This window comes from Lissotriton helveticus, chromosome 4_1, assembly GCF_964261635.1.
Source record: "Lissotriton helveticus chromosome 4_1, aLisHel1.1, whole genome shotgun sequence".
NCBI lineage: Eukaryota > Metazoa > Chordata > Amphibia > Caudata > Salamandridae > Lissotriton > Lissotriton helveticus.
In genome coordinates, this window is record NC_136063.1 from 2134897977 (window position 1) to 2134925752 (window position 27776).

At 43.2% G+C, this 27776-nt stretch overlaps 1 protein-coding gene across 1 annotated transcript in view; it reads left to right on the top strand.

Annotated features, from left to right (window-relative positions):
• The window catches only part of ABCB7 (ATP binding cassette subfamily B member 7), a 665610-nt gene that overhangs the window by 206348 nt on the left and 431486 nt on the right, over positions 1–27776 (top strand). The window contains exon 3 of the mRNA XM_078688835.1: positions 10310–10396. Within this exon, the coding sequence (XP_078544961.1) occupies positions 10310–10396 (87 nt within the window). The remainder of the gene's footprint in view (positions 1–10309; positions 10397–27776) is intronic.

Sequence of the window (27776 nt, forward strand, 5' to 3'; positions counted from 1 at the left end):
AGAGGAACTGATATCACAGGAAAAGACCGTATTTCATTTTAGATTGGGTACCTCGTAGTTTGGTTATATTGGCTCGACTGTGTCCTCTTTTAGAAAGTCATGATTTTTATTTTTGCTGTTTCATATAGCGCGAACTCGACCTGAAGGTATCCGAGCGCTTTACATGAGCACCAGTTGCATTACAGATGGACACATCCATTTCTTTTTTTTTAGGCACCGGTAGAATCAATGATTTGCCCAGAATCACAGAATTTTTGAACCTCCCGCCAGACTCTAACCTGGTTCCTGCGTTTCTCAGCCACTCTGGCCCTTGAGCCATATTGGGGGAGAAGCCCAACTTTGACATCTTTTAATTTGTGCTAGGCTCCGCCCACCCTCAGGCTTTGAGCCTGGAGCTCACACACCTTTCAGTGACTGCAAGACGGAGATAGATCGAGATGCCAGAGATGCCCACATGGCGTATATGGTCAGCTATGCACTGAGCTAGGCCTTCTGAAATATGCTGGCCAGCAGTGCAAGGCATTCTTCCTCCCTCTTTGATGTCACTCTCCTGTAGCTCCGTGCTTATCAAGATGCTGTCTAAAAAAATTATGAACAAATAAGTGTGCATGAATTGAAGAAGCATTTTCCCATTAATGTTTATTAGGAGCATAATCTTTCCAGTGGATGACAATTTAAGGTTGACCTTGAAATTTCAGAATATATCCAATTTCTTGACCCTCATTCTAGTTGCCCTTGTATCACAACTTGCTGAGTTTAAGATGAAAGTCCATGATAAGGATCAGGAAAACATGGCTTCAATTTGGATGAATCTTCCTAGTACAAGGCAATGTTAACCGAAAGGCTGCCACATGGATTTTTTAAGTTATCGCAAATGGTCCAATAAATTGTGATTGCAATTTCATTGACACTGTATGTACAGGAAGAAAATGAGAAGCCGGTCAAAACAACCTTCATGAGCAAAAAGAGCCAACTGAGTTTGTGCATTTCTTCTCATTTTGACCTTGAAACAGTATAAGCTTTCACAAACATGTTGCCTGAGCTTTTGTAACTAATTGGAAGAATCCATTTTTGCCAGAAACATAGGATCAATACGAGGAGCAAACGGAAAAACTGGGACGAAAACCATCAAGACAAAAAAAGATGAAACCTTTTTGCCACTCCAAGATGCATTGTTATAGGAAAATTCTGCAATCAAGAAAATCAGTTATCTTGTGTTTCATTACAGTATCACTGTGGTATTCTTCCAAACCTTGATTTGTTTACACAGTTTGTCCATTTGACTGGATATGATAACCAGATGATAGTTTGTACAGCTCGCAATGTCTTGCACTTAGCTCTCTAAAAGCGTAACAGTAATCGGGTACCTGAATGAATTAATGAGAAGTTCTACAGCGCACAGCTACCACGAAGGAGGTGTCCCAGCGCTAGTGGATGGTTCATGTGTGAGGCCAGTGGGGCAGCTTTTACTTCCTGAAGAGCCAGGTCTTTAAGGCTTGTCGGAATTCAGTTTTTGATTTGTGTAAATGCAAATGGAGAGGAAGGGAGTTCCATAGTTTAGAAGACTGCAGCAAGAATGTTCTGCCGCCCAGTCTCTTTTTGCAATATCGTGGGATTATTCAGAGTCGCCGATCATTGGATCTCAAGGCACGATTAGGCTGGTACATCTGCAGCCTTTTTTGGAGGTACCCCAGTCCCCAGTCCCCGGTTTCCGGTGGCCCTAAATACCAGTTACAGAGATTTAAATTCCATCCTTCTGGTTATAAGAATCCAATGAAGTTGCCTCAAATGTGGAGAGATTTGGTTGCGCAAAGCCTGATTAACCTTGCTGCAGCATTTTGGATAAGTTGGACCTGCGCAGTAAGTATGTAGGTAGTCCCACATAAAGGCTGTATGCATAGTCCTACGAGGATGTGACTAACGCATAGACTTCCGTCTTCCGATGAACTTCTGGCAGGAAGCACATACATTTCCTAATGGCCCTCCTCTTCCAAAAGCAGATGGACTAAATATGTCGTATCTGGGCGGCAAAGGACAGCTCTTTGGCAACCTAATTCCCAGATTCCTGGCAACCTCTGAGGAGGGTGGAGGAGGATTCAATTCTGACAGCCACCACAAACTTGGTGGAAGAGGAGGGCACCGGCTGAAAACAGGACCTCCGTTTTTAATTTCAGGGAGTTCTTATGCATCCAACCTAGGATGTCTTTTAGGCATGCCTTAAAATTGTGAAACTGTTCAACTGAGTGAACTATAAAAGGCAACCACCAGTTGCGTGTCGTCCGCATAGGACAACACTTTCACACCCCAGGCTTCAATCAGCGCGACAGAGGCTCAGTGGGATGAGTGCTGATCCCTGCAGCATCCCACACCTTAGTGGTTTCGCAGATGAAAAAAAAGACGAAGAAACACCTATTGGGAACAGCCCTCCAAAAACAATTGAAGCCAGAATAGTTCTGTGCCGCACACTCCTGCCTGGTGAAGTCTACTGAGTAGCATGTAGTGTGAAACTGTGTCAAAAGCTGCCGATAAGAGCAGCAGCACCAGTATAGCCGAGCTGCCTTGATCCATAGACTCTCGTATCGAGATGCATGAAGGAGGCCGTGGTTATCTATGTAGGTTGGCAGCTGCTTATGCACCAGCCTCTCCAGGATTTTAGCAGGGGGTGGTAGCAAGGAAATAGGTCTGAAGTTACTAAGAGCCTCAGGGTCTGCTGCTGGTTTCTTAAGGAGCTGGAGTAAATAGGCGTGTTTCCAAACCATGGAAAGCCTGTCGTAAAGCGACTTTGGGGGCCCTTAGCAGGGCCCCCTTCTCCTTGTGGCCTCCTGTTGGGGGTCAAGGGGGCACCTATGGTGTCCCCCTACGAATCCCTGCACCGTGTGGCAGGCACCTTGAGGTGCCTGCCACACGGTGCCGAGATTCAGTGAACTTGTGCTACAGCTGGTTTACGGCCGCAGTACAAGCTCCCATAGAGAAAGGGGAGCATGCAACCGCACCATGTGCAGTCGCATTGTAATACTGCAGTCAGGACCGCCGACCGGAGGTTGGTAGGTCCCGAATCCAGGATGATAATGGTCGGAGGCAACTTCGACCATCATATTCAGGGGTAAATGTTTGTGAAGCCAACAAAACTTTAATTTGCTGTAAAAGTAGTGTGTAATGGCCAATCGACAATAGCTGAGATCTTCTGAGAATCCAAATAAAGGCCATAAGCATTCAGTCTGAACCCAAAGTACTTACTTCTTACTTCTTAAACAAACACTTTGGGTGTTGGTATGGTTTGCTACTGAAAAAAAAAAATGATACGGAGTGTATAAATTCCGAACTTGCATTTTCTTGATATTCCTCCTGAGTTGTTGTGAGCTACAATATAATCCAAGTCGAGTAATACAGAGTGATTAGGGACATCTGTGAACATTGACTCAATAAAAAGATGAAAAATGAGTTTTGCAGAATCCAAATGGCATTACGCGATGCCCAAATGGTATGTGGAAAGCGGTTTTTTCCACTTGTGCCTTGTTATAAACACCATATGGATCAAGTTTAGTAAAAACTCATGCTTCATGGACTGCCTGTATTTTATAACAAGCAAAGCATATCTATCCCTTATGCTAATTTGATGTAAGCCCCATAATCGATCCAAGACTGGCGATCTTGATCTTTATTGAGTACAAGCAATAAATGTGGTCCAGCAGATGATGAAGATGATGAAGATGGTACGATTAAACTATTCAGTATATTCCCCGGTTAATAAGCCTTTAGTATCTTGTCTCTTTGAAGGAACAAATACGTATAAAAGACACAACAGCGCCAGGTTTGGTTGGTATGCCATAAGCACATTCCTGTGAGGCGGAAACATACAAACTTTAGTTTTACCAAAAACTAGAGAAAAAGGGTAGTACTACAGTGGTACTGACGAAATGTTAGCCACTATTAAATTGAATGTGGAGTGCTTTATTTCATCATTCAGTGACCAATAACTTCCTGAAGCATAGCAATGATCATGACAAAACTGTGATGACAAAACTATTGTTCGAGTAGACCAATTGACATATGTATTATACCTCTTCAGCTTAGCAGACACGATCTGGTCAAAATATGACACTTCTGTATTATCCCCAAGGGCGACTATCAATGGAGAAGAGGCTTGTTGTATCGATCCTAAAAAAATTATGAGCCATCAATAGTTTGATGTTTTAAGGCGTTTTCTTAACGTTCTTAGGAATATGATTGGCCCAGTCCTGTTCAGTAAACCTTCCACACTAGAGGTAAAAGTAATGCCGCAACTAAAAGCTGTCTACAAGAGATTTTACCTTTGAGGGGGATGGCAGTGTAAGAGGTCGAAGGCTGTTTACGAACAGTCAGGAAGAAGGGACGGGCATACTCCAGCACCTGCAAAAAACCAAAAACAATAATTTTGTCTTCCTCACTAGCTAATCGCTTTTCAAGTTACCCAAATCTTCTCACAACTTGCTGGGCTTGATGAATTTGGAGGTTGATGGTTTACAATTGTTGCAGCTATTATTTCTTGTTAGGAAACAAGCTCCTTGTGGAGCGCTGTTTGTTAGTTCTATTACTAAAAGTATATTAAGACCGGTTGAGATGCACATCCCTCTCAAATACTTTAAAACTGCCACAGATTGAGAATAGCTTCAAATTACAAAGTAGAAGTTAATGAGATTGGATGAATAATAAATTAAAATTTCCATAAATTCCCCCACATTTTTTAAGGCTTTTCTTACTGACTATGATCATTGTTGCCTCTATATACATTTTTAAAGCAGCTTTCACTTTTAGCCTTTTTTTTAATAGCCCTGTGCACTTGCTCTTTACCTTTTATTACCTGGACTTGATGAGTCTGAAACACCTTTTTTAAATTTACTTTACTTAAATGGTTTATAATTCCTCCTCATTCATCCAAGTGCTCTCCTTTACTCCTTTATCTGCTTTTCACTGGTGAACTTTAAACAAAACACCCATTACCTCTTTCTGCCTCACTCCGACTTTGTAAGCTCAAACACATCTCTGATAGGGCCCTATTCACAAAGTTAACTTTATATCTAATTATATATACACACGTGTAAATTAACTCTTGTACTATGTAGTAAATTTACTACGTTTGGCTATTCACCAATTCCAAGTATTAATTTACTAAAAAGTGCAGACTTGCATGTTTCTGCCCCCATTCGGCTGTAAGGTTACTACAGCCAAATAAAGGCCAGTAGTAAGTTAAGCCCTCACATTGCTACCCAGTGGTATTGCAAAATCCTCCATAGAAGAGAACAGAGCCAAGGACTTAAAAGCAAACCCAATGTTAGAATTAATTAATTGAGACTTTTAAAAAATATATGCATTTAATATACAGTTCCAAAAATGATATATCAATACAAAATAAATATTTTGATTTTTTTTAATAACTTCTAAAACTTAAACATATATGATTTCTAAACATACTTTTATAATTTTTAATACATAATTAAATATAAACATTTTACTATTGGTAGGATTTTTGTAAAACTTTAATAATTAATTTAAATTTAATATATTTAAATTAATGAACTATTGAATTCGAAATTAAGTTAATTATGTAAAGGTACAACTAGTAATATTTCACATGCAGGTGGAATTCTCTGCCACTAGGGCAGAGAAATACAGGAAGAACGTTAAATATTTTTTATGTGCTTTTTATGTTAATATTAGTGTAAATGATTTTAAATGTGTCTTAACTGTAGAACAAAATAAGTCAGTACTATGAACTTAGTTTTGAATGAAAAAATTAATTTAAATATATATATTTTTTAAAGATTTATTAAAATAATCCCACTTAAAGTAAAATGTTTATAATTACTCATTATGCATTAAAAGTTACAAAAAGTACATATAGAATTAATTTTAATTTATTAATTTGAAAATATTTAGATTTGTTATTAAAATTGAAACACTTTACATTTTATTACAAATTTATTTTTATACAAACGTATATATTTATTTTTATATAAAGTCAAAATAAAGACATTTATTTTAACATTTGCCAATGGGGTTCCACTTTGTTATTGCCTTCATTGTTTTCTATGAGAGGGTGTTGCAGTTCCAATGGTTGGCCATGTGTGAGGCTGGACTTACTCCTGGTCTGAGCTGGAGTAAGTTTACTACTGCTTTGGTTTATTTTTGGCTCTAGTAATTTTAAAAGTTCAGGTTGTTAGTAGCAATATGCTTACTCATACCCTAAGTCCCTCCCATGTAGTAATAAGTATTCCTTTTTGTAGCCTCTACCCAGATCCCTCCCACATTTACTACTAAGGGCCTGAATCTGATGCGGTTAGGAAAGCATTCCCACGTGTAGGGCCTGATTCTGGTGCGGTTAGGAAGGCCTCTTAGCGGTATTTGCTCCTTCCAAATCAGATCGAGAACATGTCTTACCAACCGAAGGCCCAATTATGATGCGGTTAGGAACATATGCTCCCATTGAAGTCAATGGGAGTCCAACCAATCGTATCGGGAAGCATCCGGATGCATCGTACTCCGTTAGTTGGACTCTCCTGATTCGAGTGGGTTGGAAACCATTTCCAAACCGATTCGATCGGGAAGCTTTCCAACCTGCATCAGAATCAGCCCCTAAATAGTAAACTTACATGTATGAGAATCTCCCCATTGAAATAAGAGGAGGGGAGACTTACACTTGTAGCTATGTGAATTGCATTTTTGTAGTGAGTAAGTAGTACTACTTTAGGTATTACAAAATGCAGTTTGTGAATCTGCCCCTATAGTGCTTACATAGCAGCTTAGCCCCATTTATATCTCAGGGCACTCCAAATGTTTTCTTAGTCTACTCTGCTTCTGTCACGGTGCCACATCAAAACCATAAACACCTTCTATAGTGCTTACTAACATTTTAAATCCCACTTTCCCCAATCAAACTTTCACTCCACCACCAATCTGTTTCTAGCCAAATAGGGGCTATCTTCATATCTGATTAATCACTCTGCTACTGTCCTTCATATCCATGAATTTGGCCCTATGCATTTCACTTACCTTTCAGAGACCTCCCCTAGCTCAGTCCACCTAATTATACCACCAGTATATTTTTGATAACCCATTCATTGTATTTATTTTCGAACACTGTTCTTCCAACTTTATTCCTGTGGCCCTGTCCTTCATCTTACATCATCACCTTGATACTTACTGGCAGGACCAGAAAATGATTAAAAACCTGTTTCTTTAGGGCTCTGCTACCATGCGTGCTATCATACCTGCATTCTACGCAGCATCCCTCAATCCTTTTTGGCACCTATGTGCCGCCGCCAGTTCTCCATTTCTTGCTAGATGGTGAGAATCTGCTTCTGTATTACTTAGCTACTTTCTAGAAGGGTTCTAGCTTGACACTTTGTTGTATCTATTGTTTGTGTAAGGGATTTGGGCAAACCTATTTATTTAAATCTTGCTGACCACATCACAGCACCCAGGAGAGGGAATAATTTGATGAATAAACTGAAGTTTCAGTTCAATTCTCTTTTGATTTTTGTAATCCATGTGTAATTTAGATTCCTAGTCTCTGGGTGAGCGGCCATCCCATGCATGCCAGTACTCTATGCTACCATCAGTACAGTTTCTTTCTGGAACTTCCTGGCTAACATGCAGAGCATGGTTGCATATGTCCCGCAGTAGATGTTCGATTTTATTAACAAGAGGAAAAATCAGGAAGTGAATATAGGACTTTGGCCACACAAGTGGTCTAGTGTACCCTTTCTCTTGATTACGTAGCAAGGCAGACTACCCTGCATCCTGCCTTGTCCCATGAGGATTTCACCAGTACTGACCTTAAAAAAGTGGTGTGAGTAAATCTTAGAAAAGGTAAAAGCATGGGTTTGTTTTACTATTTCCCCCTTCTCCTCTTGTCAGGCAACCTATTCCAGCAGGATACAGTTGTTGATGTTCAAGAAATGAGCATTAAAGACACTTGAGGTAAGGCCTATGGAGACTCGACCCTATCTCCAGTGCAGTTATGGGTCGAGCCCTGCTCCTTATCTGGGAGTGGAGATGGAAGACATGTTAGACTGAGCTTATCTCTCCTTCAGGGCATGGTTTGCAGATCATTTGCACAGAGAGATCTAGCAAGACTTGGCCTCTGGTCGCAGGTCAGTGGAGGATGCCTGGCCTAGCTCATGTGGTTGTGGGGTCCTGTAGAACTCTGCTCCTCCACTGGACAAGTCTGTTTCTGTCGCACTCTGGAGGCGTCTGATCCATCTTCTAGCCCGCTCCTGCACTTCCTGTGGCTTGCAGGTGACTGTTGAAGGGAAGAACTCAGTACACTTACCCTTGTTGCCACCTTTTGGAGGTTCAGCCAGATACCTGCCAGGAAATCCTGCACAAAGCTCAGTACACGGTACACTAAGTTCACTGTATCCCTGAACTGATGCTCAGAATGAAAAGCTTTTGAGCAGTTTCCAGTTGCGCCAGGAGATCCCCTGGTGAACCACATGCAGCGGATTTGAATGATCCTGTAGACTTGATGTAAGAATAAAGGTTACTTTTTGCACCCTCTGTCCACCCCAGGTGCCCTTGACCATTGCCAGCTATTCTGTGGGCATCCACCCAGAAGGTCCATACTTCCAGTGCACATGAGAGGAAGTCCTGGCTTACACCTTCCTTTCTTGACATTCAGTGACCTCACTCAGTTGAAGTGATGTTTCTAATACATTTTACCCTGGGTTGAGAAAACTGAAAAGACAGAATACTCAGTGTGGTAAACCTTTTTAGGGTCTGTCATGCAACTATATGTTATGTTATGTTATATGGTTTCTTGTAACGCGCACTGCTAGTCAAGACTGTCCTGGCGCGGGGGGGAATCAGAATGCGAGAACAAATGAGAGCAGGAGGACTACACGGTTTGCCTGAATAGGTAAGTTTTTAGGTGCTTTTTGAAGAATGTTAGGTTAGTTGTGTGTCTGAGAGGGTCAGGTAGTTGGTTCCACATCTGAGCAGCTCTAACCACCAAGGAGTTTCCCCCCAGTCTAGCTCTCTTAAATCTGGGGGTAACCAAATGTCTCATGGTGGCAGAACGCAATTGGCGGGGTGGATAGTAAAAAGCAAATCTGTCCCTTAAATAGGACGGACAGGGACCATGTAGTGCTTTAAAAGCAAGTGTCAGAATCTTAAAGCGAACTCTCAGCGTCACTGGAAGCCAGTGTAACTCTGCTTGCGTACACTCAGACTCCTGGGGATGTTAAACAGGAGCCTTACTGTCGCGTTCTGAACCACTTGCAATTTGTGCAGCAGAAAGTCAGGTGCACCTATATAGAGGGCATTGGCGTAGTCCAGTCTCGAGAGTATAAGGGCTCTGGCTACTGTCTCCTTTGCCTCCTGGGGGAGAAGGGGAAAGAACTTCCTAAGAGTGGTAAGGGTTCCGTAGCAGGTACCCGCCAGTCGCGTGATTTGGTCTCGGAAACATAAATCGGCTCCAAACCAGATCCCTAGGTTTTTTGCGACTCCGCTGATCCCAGAGGGACAGGGTAGTCCCCTGGGCCAAATGGACTCTTTAAAGGCCTCTGGAAAGTGGCCATACAGCAGGATCTCGGACTTGTCCTCATTACATTTGAGGCAGGCCCGGGCCATCCAGGCGAACACCGAGGACAGGCACTGCTGGGCTCTCTCTGTATCAAGGTTGCCCTTATCCCAAGTGAAGAGAAGTTGGGTGTCGTCGGCGTAAGCCATTGTTTTCGCACCCAAGCTCTCCGCGAGATAGATAAGTGGCGTTAAATACACGTTAAAAAGAAGGGGGCTCAAAGTCGACCCCTGTGGAACCCCTGTATCTACCCTGCTGTTCGAAGAATGATAAGGGGGGAGCCAGATTTGTTGGTAACGGTCCGTAAGAAAGGATTCTACCCAATTAAGGGCCGCGCCCGTGATGCCAATGTCCTCCAACCTTGAGAGGAGCTGGACGCGTGGAACCGTGTCGAACGCGGCAGAGAGGTCCAATAAAATTAGAGCCGCTCTGCCGCCTCCGTCCAGACACTCCCTAATGGCCCTAGGCGATCCATTTCTACAGCTGATCACCAGGTTACCAGCAGCGGCAAGGATCACTTAGACAGCAGCTTCCAGACATCCCTTTGTGGTCAACTCTGGACTTTGCCATGCTTTGTTATCAAACCTGATTGAAAAACCTATAGATGTGTTCTACTTTCCTGTTCTCCTGTTTAAATGTAATGTATCACTATAAGCTGTTCGGTTTTTCCAAACATGTCCTTTTACAGTGGTGACCTATCCCTAGGTTGATTTGCCAGCTCACTGCATACATTTCTGTTTTGGTTGGCAGACTCTCCCGAGGTGGCCATTTATTGATAAAAGGAACTGCTGGCACGGCACGGCGGGTGCAAACCTCCACACTGATCCCAAACATGGGGTAAGTCTTATGAACACGTGTTATAAAGGTAAAAACGAATTTGTATGCACGCACATTTCAAGATTTGTTTTCTCTGTTGTAAATAAAAACTGTATCAAATGTATCATGTACATGCGCTTAAAGATTTAAAATCTTTTTTTGATGCTTTTCATTTTCTTACATTGACATTTCAAATACTGCACCCACTATCGCCTGCTAAAGTAATGGTCTGTCTTTTTACCTGCGTGCATCTTGGCACATTTCCCCCTCTTTTACTAAAGCTCAGCAGGAGCATTGCAAGAGATGGGGTCCCCAAGTGCAGATAGTAATGCACTGCTTCACATGTCTCGCCTCCCACCAAAGAGTGCTCCTTAGAGCACCATGCTGTATGCTTGACACACTGGGGATCTTTTACACTCATCCGTGCTTTACAGTGAGCTGTGTTCCACTCAATTTGGAAAGAAAGTCACCTATGTTTAGCAAAAAAACTATTCTCCGATTGCCCATCATTTTGTCTCTCCTTGACCAGCAATAGTTTCTGATGGCCAAACCAGCCGCTGCTGTCTCCAATGCTAGTCCCCTCCCCCCTCAAGTGAAAGGGAAGAGATGTTGCTCTCCTGACCGCCCCCGTCCTTTAACCCTTGCTGCTCCCAGGCCCACTCTCGTTTTCTGCTGGTCTGCCTTTTCTCCCTTCCCTCTGAGTTGGGCTGTTGCAGCACTCTAATGTAGTCCTTTACTGGTGTGCCTGAGACAGCGAGACTTACTGTGGGCCTACCTCGTAAAGCTAAACTGGCCACTTCAACCCATTGACCCTTTAGGGCCCTGTCATTCGCCGTTTAAACTATTCCTTTTACTTCTGAATTCTTAGAAGTCTTATTCCACTTCATCCCGCCTCACCCCCTCCTTTTAAGATCAGACGCCATTGGAGAAAATGCCACCAGCTTTACTATCCCCGGGTAAAGCCCTTCAGCTGTAACCAACCTTCCCAGTGCCTGAAGCCGCTCTGGCGCCATATTTGAGGTGTACCATCATGCAGTGGCCCCCTCTGGAGCGCCTTTGGGTCCCATGGGAATTCTGGGCATGAAGTATCGGTTCATGCCGGTGGGTTTCCCTCGGTTCCCTTTAACTCCTTTGTGCCTCTACAAATGGTGTCGCCTCTGGCATCATTACCACTACCAGCAAAATCTTCCACACCAATATCTCCAGCCATAGCTCCGGGACCAACTCAGATTGTAGAACTGACACTGTCGGCACCGGAGTCATCCTAGGGCTCCCAACCTCCAGTTCAAAGGTTCCAGGAGTGAGAGACAACATTTACTGGAAGAACAACAATTTTCAGTGTATAACCTGTTTGCTATGGACTCTGAGTAAGATAATCCTATGCAGGATTTCCAGGGCCTGGGGAAAGTAAGTGGTATAGACACTTCCCCAGAACTAGAATTTGCCGATCCAGCAGGCCCCCTCCCTGTGTATCCTCTTATCATACCATTATTTGCAATGCAGCAGACATTTTAGCCTTCCCTTATCCTCTGTGGAGGCTAAAACGAGATCCTCACGGAGGTATTTAGCCCTTGATCCTCATATCTAAGCAACATCTCCCACCTAATGAGGCTCAATGCTGTCAACATGGGCTAAACCTCTTCGGTAAACTGCACTTTTGGCAGGGGATATTGTCCTGCTCTTGGTGACCCACTGTTTTTAAATTGTTTTATTGGAGCACCTATCTCCGAGAGCCTTGTCATCTAAGCCTTACCCAGACTAACTCTTGGGAATTTCCCTACTGCTCCTCCATAGAGGAAGTGGAAAAAGATTGAAGTCTGGACCAAAAGAGATCTTTGCAGCTGGCACCCTGTTTCTCAAGTCACTAAAGGCCACATGCTTATTACAACTTTGTTTTTCACTTCCTCCGGGATATGGCTGGCACACTATTCCCTAATCGCCTGCTAGAACTTCAGGCATACTTCCAAGACCTTATCCGGGACGGGAAGGCAGCATCCAGCCAAGTCATACAGTCCGTTCTGGATATGGCCTGTTTAGTTCCCAAATTCACGGGGACATCCGTCCCTGTTAGATGACATGCCTGGCTAAGAACTTCAGTTTTCTCGTCAGACATCCAATTCATGCTCATGGACCTATCCTTAGAACACACAAACTTGTTCAGGGAGAAGACTGATTCATCCTCAAAACAGTTTAAGGCAAGTTCATCTACAACATTCCCTGGTTGTGCGGCCCTAAAGAAGAGTTTCAAGGCTTTGGGAGATTGTAGTAATGGGTATTTTTCTTTAAATATATATATATAGAATCATTAGTTTGCTTATGTCATTAGAATGTTTGTGTATGAACTGTTCCACTAGAATGTTTGGGGTCATTCCTGATCTCCTGCAGAGGTGCATGCATTTATACTCTTGTACTTCAATAAAGTACTTTTCCATATAAACTATTAAGTGTATTTACTACACTTAATTTGGCGACGAGCAGGATTCAAGATTGCCCATATAAACACACGGACGGAACAGCTGGATTACGGAACCAGAGCAGTGGGAATCACAAAATTTCTCACACCAACAGGGCACGACGACGTTTGGACTTCGTTTTGGTGCATTCGTCTATGCCACATTTTCGTGAGAGAGCTCCGAATAAAGAAGGCGATTCACTGTGGAAAAAGTAGTAAGTGGCTTCGTCATATTTAATTCTTACCGTCGCTTGAAGCTAATGAAGGTGATGCTTTTCAAATAATGCGCTGCTGCCTGCGCGCGCGTTGTGACCAACGATGATAACAGATTTTCAAATAACGCGCTTCTGCCTCTACGAGTTTTAGAAGTTCCGGCATCACATTAACCTCATTCCAGTTTCTCAAAAGAGAAAAAGGACTGCACGTTGGACGCGTCGATGACGTTCCTCGCACACAGAAGCAATTTCTTAGGTTTCGCCTGGCGTAGCACTGCGCAGCAGTGTTCGCGCAGGCGAAATCTTATGTTTTAGCAGTACGGGGCTTTGTCCCGCCTCTCTGTTCCATTGGCTAGCTCCATAAATGGAGGCTATGCATTGGAAGAGAGATCTGTCCGTCATTGTCGGAGCAGATTCGTGGGCGTTCCGGCGATTTTTACTCATCCCGCCCCTTTTAGAACGTCATGTGGGCGGTGGTTTATTTATTTTTTTTCTTCGAAGGTTTTTTTTGGTCATTCCTCTAGGCCGACCGCCTCCGGAAGAAGTCCAGGTGAGTGCTCCCCTCCCGTTCCCACCCCCCTCCCGCTGTCCGTGTGCCCGTTCCCGCAGTTTCAGTAGCCGTAGTCCGGACTCTGCTTTGCCGTTTGTCAGTAGCCGTAGTCCGAAGTCGGCGTTGCCTTTTGACAGTAGCCATAGTCCGGGCAGGGGATTGCTGTTTGTTTGTTTGTAGCCGTAGCCCGGGCTAGGGGTTGCCGTTCATCTGTAGCTGTAGCCTGGGCTAGGGATTGTCAGTAGCGGTAGTCCGGGTCGGAGATTGCTGTTTGTTTATCTGTAGCCTTAGAAAGAAAAAACAAGAATTCAGGAAGGTCTAAGGGAAAATTTAAAGACCTGCAAGGTGTATTTCCCCTAAAACTACTAGTCAATCACGAAACGCCTCGGGTCTAGGACAGAGATCAAAAAGTGAGAAAGGTGAAAGACAAACCAAGTGTAACGCTAAGACAACAGCCTCCTAGGTCAGAGAAGAATACCTCTCTTGCCAGAACCCATCATTCACAGAGAGTGACTTATCATTTGGATCCGGCCTTCTCTTGTGCGGCAACCCTGTCTAGACAGTTAACTGAGATAGCCTAAAGGATGGCTGATGACTTCGCATATAACACTGTCAAAGCCACAGACATATCTAAATGTTACGTGAAGAGGGTTATAAAGACAAAAAAGTGCAGCGCAAAATAATAATAAAGAAAGGTGTCTTAAAAATGACTAATGGAACTCTAGGTACCACCGTGTTTAACAGCTTGAGAATCACAAGTGTCTACACACTGCTTTTTAAGTATGACAAGGGCACTCTGAGAATAAAATTAGTATAGAGTTCCATTAGTCATTTTTAAGACACCTTTCTTTATTATTATTTTGCATATTTTGCAGTTCTTACCAACGCCCGGAGAACTAGTAATAGCATGGTTAGATTGGAAAGAATACTTTATCAACTATTTTGCTAATTTGGAAGACATTAGTGGACCTTTTCCTCCGGAGAGAAAGAAAAGAATGTTATTGTACTCCTTAGGTCCGGAAGGTTTACGTATTTATAATGAATTACATAAACAGGAAAGAAGCGGGGGTGATATGAATGTTTTTAAAATGGCTATTTTAGATTTAGATTACCATTTTTCACCTTTAGTATGTATTGAGGTCACCAGGCATTCTTTTTTTCACAGGAAGCAGGAGAAACATGAAACCATAGAAAATTATGTTTCTGCATTAAAAAAAATCTCTAGCAAGTGGAGATTCGCACAACTACACGACGAGTTCATTCGCGACCAAGTTGTCATGTATACAAGAAACAAAAGTTTACAGGACAAATTATGGGTAGAGGGCGAAGCTTGTTTGAAAGACATTGTTGCAATGGTTAAGAAACCTGAACTGTAGGGAACGTTGTGCCAAGGCTACACTTGCTAAGGAACAGAAAGATGCGGAAGAAATCGTAGGAAAGGTTGTGGAAAAAAAGACCAATTACAAAAACTATAGTGGTACAAGAAGTGAGTATGGAGGCATAAGAAATTATAAGAAAAAAGGATACAGCATTGAGCAAAAGAAACCTAGTAATTTAATTTGTTACAGATGTGGTAGTTACTCACATTCGGCAGCGTACAAGAGATGTCCTGCCAGATCTGCGAAATGTTTAAAATGTGGTTTAATTGGACAATTCTCCAAGGTTTGCAGCCGTAAATCTAAGAAGAAATCTAAAAGCAAAGTGGCCTCTATTCAGGATGGTGATGATGGGAGTCACACTAGCGCTAGTGAGGAGGATGTACAGGTTAACTGTATACAAAAGAAAAAGATAGTATTAAATATGACAAGTAATTCCTCTACTAAACCTTTGTGTTTAGTTTCCCTGGGAGGCATTACAGTTCAGTTAGCTGCATACTCAGGTTCCCCGTTCACTATTGTGTCCCAGGATGTATGGAAAAGCCAATTTATTAACCACATAGGTACATGGTTTGAACCGAACGATATTTCTGCAGAAAGTTTCACTGGAGAAAAAATTGACATGTTAGGTTTCCGAACCTTAGTATTCCGTTTCAAGGAAAGGCAGTCAGTGGGAAAATTATATATAGCGGAGGAAGGACCTTTGGTTCTTGGGTGGAAAATCAAAAGTTGTTAAATATCATCCTTGATCCCAACAGTAAGGAACAGGTGTTAGTCTCATGCGATGGTGAAGACACCAGGAAGTGGGTGCTACAGGACTTCCCTGAGGTTTTTGCTAAAGGTATGGGTGGACTCAAGGGTTTCACTCATCAAATTCACTTAAACGAGGAAGCAATCCCTAAGATACACGAAGCAAGGACTATTCCCTTCATGGTTAGGGAAGAAGTAAAAGCTGAGCTAGACAAAATGTTAAGCAATAATGTCATTGAGCCTGTAGAAGCAGCCAAATGGGTTTCTCTGTTGGTGGTTGCACGAAAATCCAACGGAAAGGCCCGTTTGTGTGTGGACTTGAGGTACCTTAACATTAACATTCTGGTTGGCCAGTTCCCACTTCCCAGGATCGATGAAATGTTGTCCTTGACACGTAATGCCAAATGGTTCTCCACACTGGATCTTTCGGCTGCATATCACCAAGTGGTGTTAAACAAAGGAAGCAGACATTTGACCACATTTTGTACGCCTTTTGGATGTTACAGATTTAAACGTATGCCTTTTGGGTTGGCATCAGCCACCGCTGTGTTTCAGAGGCTGATGTCGAACCTATTTGGTCATATGCGTGTAGTTGTATTTTTCCAAGATGACATCCTGATTATGGGGAGAGATAGATCACAGCACGTTGTAATTCTTAAAGTAGTACTAACTATTCTCAGGGACAATGGACTAATTGCTGAAAGCAGCAAATGTAAATTCGCAGGAAAGTCTGTGACCTATTTAGGCCATGAAATTGGTGAGTTTGGTATCAAACCTAAAAGCAATTTAATTGAGGCCATTATCAATGCCCCCTCACCCAAGTCAAAGGATGAACTTAGATCTTTCTTGGGGATAGCAGAATTTTATTCGAAATTTGTTACGTTTCTCACAGCAAACCTCTGACTTGCGATTGTTAATGAAAAACAAAGCTGCTTTTGTATGGAATGACGCTTGTCAAAAGTCTTTTTATAACATCAAGAAAGCAATTGCATGTGCTCCTACACTTCAAGGATTTTACCCCCTTGCAGCCCCATTTGTTACCACTGATGCCAGTGGCAAAGGCTTGGGTGGCGTCCTGTCACAAGTATCTGACAAAGGTAAAGAACTTTTTATAGCTTTTGGTTCATGTTTTCTTTCTCCCACGGAAGATAAATACTCCGAGATAGAACAAGAGACTTTAGCCTGTGTATTGGCCATGGAACATTTTAGGAAATTTATTTGGGGGAAGAAATTTGTCTTACGTTCCGATCATAAACCCTTAACTAAACTACTTACTACGGAAGCTTTGTCCAGAGCCTCTGCAAAAATAGCCAGATTGTCAATGAGACTGCAAGATTTTATTTATGAAGTGCAATATGTCCCGGGAGCAAGAAATATAATTGCTGATTGTCTTAGTAGACTTTCCTTACCCCTTAAGGAAATTTGATCCTGATCCATGGAGTGACTTTTGCGTTGCAGGTGTGTTTACTGACACCGCTGTTTTACGTAAGGATGATTGGGAAGAAGAGTATTGCAAAGATGATGTTTTGGGGGATGTAAAAACCAGGATCATGCACGGATGGCCCAACAATAGTGAACTCAAATTGGAGTTAAGAGCATTTTGGGAGGTTCGTGATGAATTGAGTGTGGAGGATGATCTTATTTTTAGAGGGGAGAAAATTGTGCCGCCAAAAGGTGTGCGGCCTAGGATTATTTCCATTGGCCATGATGGTCACCCAGGTGTTTCTCGTACCAAAAGAAACATTAAAGCACTTTATTGGTGCTTGTGTAAGCTGTGAGTGTACAGATAAAGCACAGAAAACACTCAATCCTCCCATGTCCCCACTTGAATGTCCTAAATAGCCATGGGAAATGGTAGCTTTAGATATCATGGGACCAATAGTGGGGCAAGATGGTATTACCAAGTATATCATAGTATTGGTTGATCTTTTCTCAAGGTGGATTGAGATGGAAGTCGTTTTGAAAGTAGACACCCTAAGAGTTATTACTTTTTTAGAAAAATGTTTCTTGAGAGAAGGTTTTCCAGTATCTATTTTAACCGACAATGGAGTTCAATTCAAATCAAAGGTAATGAAAAAATTCATGGAGAATACTGGCATTGTACAAAAATGTACTGCTTTATACCATCCTAGAGGTAATTCTGTTGTTGAAAGAGTCAATAGAATTTTGAAAGGAGTTTTACAATTAGCTAAAAAAAGTGACAGAGTGGAAAGACAAACTTGACAAAATGTTTTGGTCATACAGAATAATCGTCCATGACACTGTTGGGAAAAGTCCTTTTGGCTTAATGCACGGTAGGTTTCCCCATTGCAAGATTAATCATGGTTGGATGGGTAAAAGCAAAAAATATGATTGGGATTCCGATCAGGTGAGAAATGCAATCATTAATTCAGTGTAAAAATAAATTGTATTTTGATGCAAAACATGGCACCAAGGAAGTTTGTGTTCGAGTTGGACAATGTGTTAGATTGAAATGTGGAAAGAAGGTAGGCAAGTTGCAATCTAGGTTTTCAGATCCCAGAGTTGTGACCAAAGTCATGCGTAATACTGTGATGGTAGTGTTCATCATATGAGCAGATTTTCCATTTCAAATGATCTTCCACTAAGGAAAAAGGAGGCTAGCATAGAAAAGAAGAGGGATTATTGGTGGATGGAGGTTTTACCTTCTATTGAAAAGGGAAGGGAAGTGTCTAAAGATGTGAAATTTCTGGTCCTGAAGCCCAAGATTCTACTTCTCAAGTGATAGACGGGTATACCCTGTCGGGATTACGGAATGAAGCGGATTGTGAGGCTGCAGGGTATGGATCAGGTGAAATAGGGATTCCAGGTGGCTCGAATGAAATATTGTTGGAAGAAGATTTTGGAAGGAACACATCTAGTCCCTTTGAAAGAAGAATGGTTACCCCTAAGGAATTTAAGGACTTTGTTCATTTTTTATTTAATTTTCTTTTATTAACTTTTATTTGTTTTTTCTTGTTTCATTAAGAAGGGAGATGAGTAGTAATGTGTATTTATCTTTACATATATATAGAATCATTAGTTTGCTTATGTCATTAGAATGTTTGTGTATGAACTGTTCCACTAGAATGTTTGGGGTCATTCCTGACCTGATCTCCTGCAGAGCTGCATGCATTTATACTCTTGTACTTCAATAAAGTACTTTTCAATATAAACTATAAAGTGTACTTACTACAGAGAGGCCTTAACTGCCACCAACACCAAGCCGCTCTCACACAACAAGCCCAAAACCGCATCTTGCGTCACTGCAGACAGCTCACTACCTCCTTCACCACCCCCACCATTGTAGGGAAGCAACTCTTGTATGTTTATTATATTATGTCACAAATCCCCATGAGGGTAACCAGGGGCTTGGGTATGTGTGCAGGTTCGCAGTAACCTCATGTTTAATGAAAAAGCCGGGCCTTAAATTTCTTGAGGACTCGAGAAGTGATAAGGCACTGATATGTTGAGGGAGGTCATTCCATGTTTTGAGTGCCATGTAGGAGTGAGACCAACCTTCAGCTCCGTTTTCGCGGATGCAGGTAGTGCGTTAGAGTGAGGCAGAGTGTCAGACTGGCAGGCTACTGAAGGTGTGTCCTGCTGTTCAGGTATTCTGGTCCTGTGTTGTATAGGGCTTTGTATGTTTGTATGATAAATTTGAATTGGCTTTGCTTTTGGAAAGGGAGCCATTGAAGCTTCTTGAGGTGCGGCTGATGGAGGTGTGGTGTGGGGGGTTGAGTATGAGTTTTGCGGCGGCGTACTGTATGATCTGGAATCTGTGTTGGAGTTTAGACATTCAGGTGTAGTGAGTGTTACTGTAATCCTGCCTGCTGGTGATGAGTGCTTATGTGATAATCTGTCTCGTGTTCTGTGGCAACCATTTGAAGATCTTTCCCAGCATATCTAGGATCTAAAAACAGGAGGTGCTCACTGTGTTGACTTGTGGCATCATGTTGAACTTGTCTTCTAGGATAATTTCTAGATTTCTTGTGTAGTCTGTGGATGTTGGTTATAGCCCAGACGGCCTCCAGGATGAGTCCCATGGGGAAATCTTGTTTCCGAAGACCAGTACTTTTGTCTTGTCAAAGTTGAGCTTCAGGAAGTTGGTTCGCATCTAGTCTGCTACCATGGTCATGCAGTTGCTGAAGTTAGTTCTGGTGTTGGTTGTTTTGTCCCTCAGGGAGAGGATGAGTTTGGTATCAACTGTGTAGGGAATTATGGTAATGTCCTATAATTGGATGGTGTTGGCGAGCGTTGCCATGTAAATGTTGAAAAGGGTGGAGCTGAGGGACTATCCTTGTGGTACTCCGTATATCCGGTTCTTGGTCTCTTGAATGCAGATCATAGTAGGTCAATCTTGTGGAGTCTTCTGATGAGGGTGTTGTGGAGACCATGTTGAAGGCCGCAGAGAGGTCAACCAGAATGAGGGCTGCTGTTTCTTCTCAGTGCAAGATGGCTGTAGTCTGTGGGTATGATGAGTGTTTCAGTGCTACAACTTTTTCTGAAAGCTGATGCAGCTCGAGGTGGGTTGTGAGTTGCTTGTTGATGACCTTCTCAATCACTTTGGCTGGATAGGGGAGCAGGGAGATGGGTCTAAAGTTGTTCAGTTGATTCTGGTCGATTGTAGACTTCTTGAGTAAGGTGTTGATTTCGGCAAGTTTCCATTCATCTGGAAAAGTGGCAGACATGACGGAGCTGTTGATGATTTGGGTCAGAATAGTGCTGATTGGTGATGTTCTCAGGTAGTTGATGCGGTGGGGACAAGAGTCAGTTGGAGGCCCATGAGTGGACGGCCTGCATGATTGCCCCCGTGCCGTTTCTAGTGAGAGTTGTTAATACGGTTAGGGTGGCCCGTCATGATTGGTGGTTGGTAGTTTGGCAATGAATTCTCTGAGGTTAGGTTGGTGTGCAAAGTTGCTGTAGATATTTGAAATTTAGCTGTGGGAGAATTTGGATAGGTTGTCAGAATTGTTGGGAGATAGTGATGCAGTTTATGGCGGATCCAGTTCTCACCTTGTCAGCCCTTTTGAGACTGGTGGGAGGACGGGTTACCCTTTTTCCACAGGCTAGGAAGGCCATAACTTCAGACTAGTGAGGTGAGTCCTTCAAATCGTAGAACTTGGAACATTCACATGAACACCTACTTCTGCAGCAACATGTGGCAGGTTTACTTCACACTGGACTGTGGAGTTGGTGTCGGAGCCAGAGATTGGCCAATGATGTTATTCCTGATAGTACCTTGTTGTAAAGGACAGCAGTCTTCATCTGACCTCAGGTTCTTGAATCTTTTCCTTCAGAAGGAGACGTACAAGATACTGCCTCTTGCATAGGTTCTTTTGGATCTCGAACATGAGCGCGAATGAGGTCACTCAATTTACAGGACATTTATTTCCATATATCAATCCTGAAGTACCTACCGTTTGTGGTGGGCTTGACTCACTAACAATTTTTATTCCTTCCTTTGGGTGTAACATTGGAACCGTAGGTCTTCACAAAGGTGATGGCAGTTGTAGCAGCACATGTCAGGATTTCCAGTGTTTCCCTACTTGGATGGCTGGCCTCTTAAAGCCAGAACCCCGCAAATAAAGTGGTCACATCTGTAGTCGACGACATCCTTGCTGCACAGCTTGGGTTTTTCTATCAATGTATACAAATATGAGAGCTCTCTCAGCACCTCCTATTCATTGGAGCAGTACTTTATACCACCATGGGAGTAGCCTTCTCATCGGACAAGAGAATGTGGTACAATTCCAGGAAGGTGCTTAGATTAGAGTCTTATGTGTCCTTCACCTATAGGTCTGCTGGATCCTTGCATTCTTCGGGTCATGTATGCTTGCTGGTACTTGAGGGGTCTCCAGTGGTGTCTTCACAGTTGGTGGTTGCACCATAGAGAAGATCTTGTAACTTCATTGTGGTCTCCAGAGAGGACACTGCAACAGAGCTTGCCTTGTGGGGTTGAGGAAAACCTTTCCAGAGGGATGTCCTTTCAATCCTTGCCATCTCTGGCCATGGTAGTGAATGAGATCTCTACTCATGAGTGGGATGCTCTCCTGGAGGAGTTAGAGATCAGATGCACCAGAAAAAGGTGGTTTTCTGTTGATGATCCGATGTCACATAGCTGCCATGGTATCAGATTGCTATGAGTGACATTTCCATAATTTCAGTGTAATTATGAGGGACATTTCAATGATTAAGTGACACTTTCTCGTGACCAAACTCAAGCAATGAAGGCGAGGTTAACCCATAAATATTCACAAATTACACCCATTTAAGCAACTAGAAACTGTCACCTTAGAGTAACTGTTGTAATGTGACACACACTGTAAGACCGGCACACACTGACTGCAGGTATCTGCCTGACAATGCGCTGCCAAGGAATTTAATTGACACACACTCAGCCGTGGGAGGCTTAGTACAGTGCACATCATCTCCCTACTTCACTTTTTGAGAAATCTGCGTGCCATCTTTCTCTGTGCCTAGTGGCATCTGGCTTAACTACGTTGCATTAGGCTGAAAGTGAAACACACGGGGCAAGCATTGTCCGATGGATTTGGCTATGCAAAGAAGTGCAGAAGGTACTGCAAGAGTGACTTGGCCGGTAGCAGCCCCTATTGTAGCACAACAACTTTTCCTGGCTCTGAGTGGCTCGATGGTGAGTGGACTGTTGCATTGAGCCTCCCATCCCCATCATTCGGTCAGTTCACTTGTGTGCTAATGGCAACAACTGCCACCTGAGATAAGCCTCACTGTCCCGACTGGACATGAATCTGAGATCACCTGAAAGAAAAGTTGAAGGTAGCATGAACAGAAGGCGTTCGCTCCAAACGCCTTTATTACCCCAGTGGTAGTACCTGGGGTCATCACTGATGTGAAACCTCTTGGGCTACACACAGCTGATAAAACAAGTCTCTCATACAATGGTAACTATCATTGGATTTATTTTTGTATTTAAGTAATCAAAAGTAACCCCTTTGCTACTAGGCCTTTTCCCCCCCTGTGCTAAGCCTTTTTTTGGCTATTTGGGGTAGTTCGCGCTTCGACCTCTGTAACTTTTTGACCACATGTGGTATCCACGCCAAACTTGTGTCCTTTTTGTCCAACCTCATGGGGATTCTAAAGGTACCCAGGGTTTGTGGATTCCCCTGGAGGGGACCCAGAAATTAGCCAAAATACAGCAAATATTTCTTTTGGGGGGGGGGGAATGTGAATAAAGGGCTACAGATGAAAGCGTCAGTTTATTTCCCTGCAAATGGTATCAACAAAGGGGTTGTGGTGCTGAACTCACCATCTTCCCAGCTTTCAGGGACAAGCAGACTTTTGTCAGAAAACCAAAATATTTTGCACAGTTTTGGCATTTTTCTGGGACTTAGCCTCTTTATGCCATTTCTTGTGCTGTCAACCTCCTCTCAGTTAAGGGTAGAAATGGGTAGGAATGCAATAATGGATACTGGAAAGCTATACATTTTTTATAAGTAGACACCATTCTGAATTCAGCAACGGGTCATTTGTGTAGATCCTTCAAGGTTTCTTTATAGAAACTAACAGTTGTGAATATAGGAACAATTAAGCATTAGTTAAAAAAACAGCCATTTGTGTCAACGTTTTCACCTGTAACTTCTTCTATTTATGACAGCTGTTTGAAAGCAATATACCGTTACATCTGCTGGGCCTTTCTGGTTGTGAGGATATATAGGACTTGTAGGTTTACCAAGAACCCGACGAACCCAGAGCCAATAACTGAGCAGCGCCTTCCAATGTTTTTTTTATTATGTACCGGGTATAAAGCAATTAATTTGGGAAAATATTTAGATGGAAAAATCGGTATGAAAGACACCTATGTATTTCTGATATTGGAACAAAATATAGAGTTTAGAAACAGATACTTGCACATTTCCGAAATTGTGAGTACCCATACTAGCATGAGAATTAAAGGTCTTTTTTCAAAATGAATTCTTTTTTACACATGGTCTTTCATTTGGAAGGCAGAAATGCATCGAAAGTCAATAGGTAATAACAGTTGCTCTACCATTCTGTGTTACCCTAAGTCTCCTGATCAAAATGGTACCTCACTTGTGTATGTAGGCATAGGGCCCTTGACAGAAAACGGCTCAAAACGCAACATGGAAAGACTTTATTTTTACAGTGAAAACTGACCCTTTTTTTGCAAAGTGCCTAGCTGTAGATTTTGAACCCTAGTTCTGCCATCACGAAGGGAAACCTAGCAAACCTATACATGTTTTCAAACTAGACACCCAGGGGAACCCAGGATGGTGTGACTTGATTGGCTCTCTCCAGGTTCTATTGCCCAGAATCCCTTGCAAACCTAAAATTTTGTTTAAACAAAAAACAATTTTCATCACATTTCTGTGGTGGAAAGTTCTGGAATCTGCATGTATCCACAAGCGTCCACACACCCCACGATCCCCAAAGTCTTCCGAGAAAAATGGTACCTCACTTGTGTGGGTATGCCTAGTGCCCGCGACAGGAAATGGCCTAAAACGCAATGTGGACACACCACATTTTCACAGTGAAAACTGACCCTTTTTTTGCAAAGTTCCTAGCTGTAGATTTGGAACCCTAACTCTACCAGCACCTAGAGAAACCTTGCAAACCTATACATTTTTGAAAACTAGACACTCAGGGGAAGCCAGGATGGGATGACTTAACTGGCTGTAACCAGGTTCTGTTACCCAGAATCCCTTGCAAACCTAAACATTTGTCCCAAAAACACGTTTTCCTCACATTTCTGTGGTGAAAAGTTCTGGAATCTGCGTGGATCCACAAAATTCCACCCACCCCACATTCCCCAAAGTCTTCCGATATAAATGTTACCTCACTTGTGTGGGTAGGCCTAGTGCCCGCGACAGGAAACGCCCCAAAACGCAACGTGGACACACCACTTTTTCACAGTGAAAACTGACACTATTTTGCAAGTGCTTAGCTGTAGATTTTGAACCCTAGCTCTGCCGGCACCTAGGGAAAGCTAGCAAACCTATAAATTTTTTTAAATAAGACACCTAGGGGAATATAGGATGGGGTGACTTGACTGCCTCTCACCAGTTTCTGTTACTCAGAAACCCTTGCAAACCTCAACATTTGTAAAAAAAAAACATATTTTCCTCACATTTCTGTGGTGGAAAGTCCTGGAATCTGTGTGGATCCACAAAATTCCACCCACCCCACTTTCCCCAAAGTCTTCCAAGAAAAATGGTACCTCACTTGTGTGGGTGGGTCAAGTACCCTTGACAGGCAAGGACCCAAAACCTATTGAGGCGACTTCAAAATTACCTATCACAAAACAACCTGGTTTTGCAAGGGGGGTCCCATGAGTTTTTGTCCCCGGGCTCGGCGGCCATCTAGGGAATCCTACTAAACTCACACATTTCTGAAAACTAGACACCCTGGGGAGTCCAGCAAGGTATTGCTTGCATGGGTCCCCCAACATTTCCCTACCCAGAATCCCCTGCAAACTCCAGATTTTGATGAAAAAAATAACTTTTTCTCAAAGTTCTGTGTGGGAAAGTTCTGGAATCTGCGTGGATCCACAAATTTCCTTCTACACCGCATTCCCCCAGGTCTCCCAATAAAAATGGTACCTCGCTCGCGTGGGTGGGTCAAGTACCCCTGACAGGCAAGGGCCCAATACCTATTGAGGTGACAGCAAAATTACCTATCACAAAACAACCTGGTTTTGCAAGGGGGTCCCATGAGTTTTTGACCCTGGGCTCAGGTGCAGAGCCGGAACCAAGCATTTGTTCTGCAACAAGACTTTTCTCTTTACTTGTATTAGTGCTGCCTATTCTCACATAAGGAAAATATCCCCCCAGAGTAATGTCTCCACCAGATTGATGCATTCAAATTTGTACTTGCGAAAAGAATTAGGGCATGGGAGATTTCCAAAAGTGTATCACGCTGCATATCTAAATTAAAAGTTTACGCAAAGAACGATTTTCCGTATAAATCATGATCAAGAACATATGTATAATATCTTTACTGTGTTTACTTTTTTCTTTAACTGTTGCTGTCGATCATCTTTAGAGAATGAGCTTAACAAACCAAGGCTATGTTTACCTTTTGAATGCATTGTGCTGTATCTTAAGACTTTGATTCTATCGAACAGACTGGGACCCGGTGCGAGCACTCAGGCAGTGCTGCGAACACCATGATTGCCGTATATCTGTAGCCAGCATCTGGAGCTGTCCCTCCCACAACAAACTTACTCTGCCTGTAGGAAGTGACGTCCCGTGTCGCCAGAGGCTGTTGTATCAGGCTGATGGGGCTGTGTCATGTCTCGGTAGTAGCCATTGGGCATTACCCCGGCGTGACGTCTGGCTGAGAGCCGTACCAGGGAATCAGTCTAATTCTGATACATTATAGCAACCTGCCAGCAGCCAGCCAAGCCGCAGGAGCCGCGTGTGCACGGCACGGTGTGCTGCTACCTGCCACTCCAGTAACACAGTAACAGTTTCATTCAGGCAGTGCTAACGGCTTTGGGGCGCTCTGCATTATGCGTGACAATGTATTTCAGTGCGGTGATGCGGAGCACCACACTGAAATATGTTTGTCTAACGCCTGATGCGTGGTGCTTGACAGGACTGATGTCGTTCTCGGACAGCTGCTTCTGCGGTGCAGACAAAATAGATGGTCAACTGATATCGGTAGCTTAGCGAGGGCACTTTATGGAGTCGATGACGTCACCGGAATGTCACTTCCACAGTCGAATGTTGTCGGGCTCCCCCTACTGTTGGGAAAGAGTTTGTAAACGTTTTCCGGACACTTCTGCCATCTGGAATAGTATTCAAGGGGTGAGCAATCTGCAGGTTGATATTAAGTATCCAATGGAAATACCGTTACTAAAGGTAAGTAAATGTCTTATCCCTTTCTGCCTTAAATTGCAATGATTTGTAAAGTAGATGTCTGTTGTACAAAGATCTGTAAAATGTGTTGTCTCGCACTGTCCAAATTGAACATTCCCACCCAACACACACAAGTTTTCCTTGTATGAGATGCAGCTGCCGCAAATAAAATGCACTTTGTAACGCGATCTACCTACTTCCGCCCCGGGTTTGTGTAAATATCAAAGAGCTCAAAGAAAAAGGAAAATACAAACTGTTCAGTAAAGTGAAACGAGTTTGCTGCTGGCAACCAGGGGCAGTTATAAGGCCAGGCGCGAGAGCACCGGGCTGGGACTGACTTTATCATTCAAGTGGGGAAACCACATTACAGTAAAAAGCATTTTGACAGCTCGACTGCGCGTGCTTTATGGCAGCTGTGTTCCCTGGGCCCTGTCCATTTAGCTATGCGTGTTTTTTTGTATTTTCAGACGCCCGCAGAAGCGTAACTGTAGCTTTCAGCCGGTTCCCCCCTTTTCCCTGTGTAATAACCCTCGTGTGTAAGTGCGACTGGTCAGTAGCAGTCTGTAATTACGAGCACTCTACTCCGTAGCGGCCTTTATGCCACGCCGGCGCGCGCCCTGGAGAGGCCTGCGCCCCACTGCGCCTGCCACACAATAAAGCTCTTTGTCCAGGCCGTTCCCTTTGTGCCCAGGAAAGCACTGATACGCGCCTGTGTTTACAGAGCCCCCACTGCCCCTTCTCTCCGAGCGCGGACGGGCATTGGCCCTTCATTTCCATCCTCTTAGTTCTTACCGTGAGTTTGTTTTCTAATCCCCATGCAAAGAGGAGGGATGCTGGGAAGCCGGCGGGTCTTTAGGTGACTGCAGCCGCCATGCTGCTCCCCTGGAAACGGACCTTTGCATCTCTGAGCACTTCTGGGGGTTGCAGCCAATGATGCGAAAATATAGCCTAAAACCTACCGTGCTTTGGAGGAAAATCTGTTAAACAAAAAGCAAGACACAATTTCATTATATAGACAGGTCAATGAATAAAAGGCGCTTCACAGCGTCAGTCTAAGGCGCTGGGCAGGCCCAGTTTGCGCATATTTAGAAAGAGATTGGGTTGTTAGGTAGTTCACCAACACACTTAATGCCGAAAATAACACCTGTTGTCAACCATGGCATTTGCATGTCTGTGACTCGAAGTACGAACAACCACTAAAT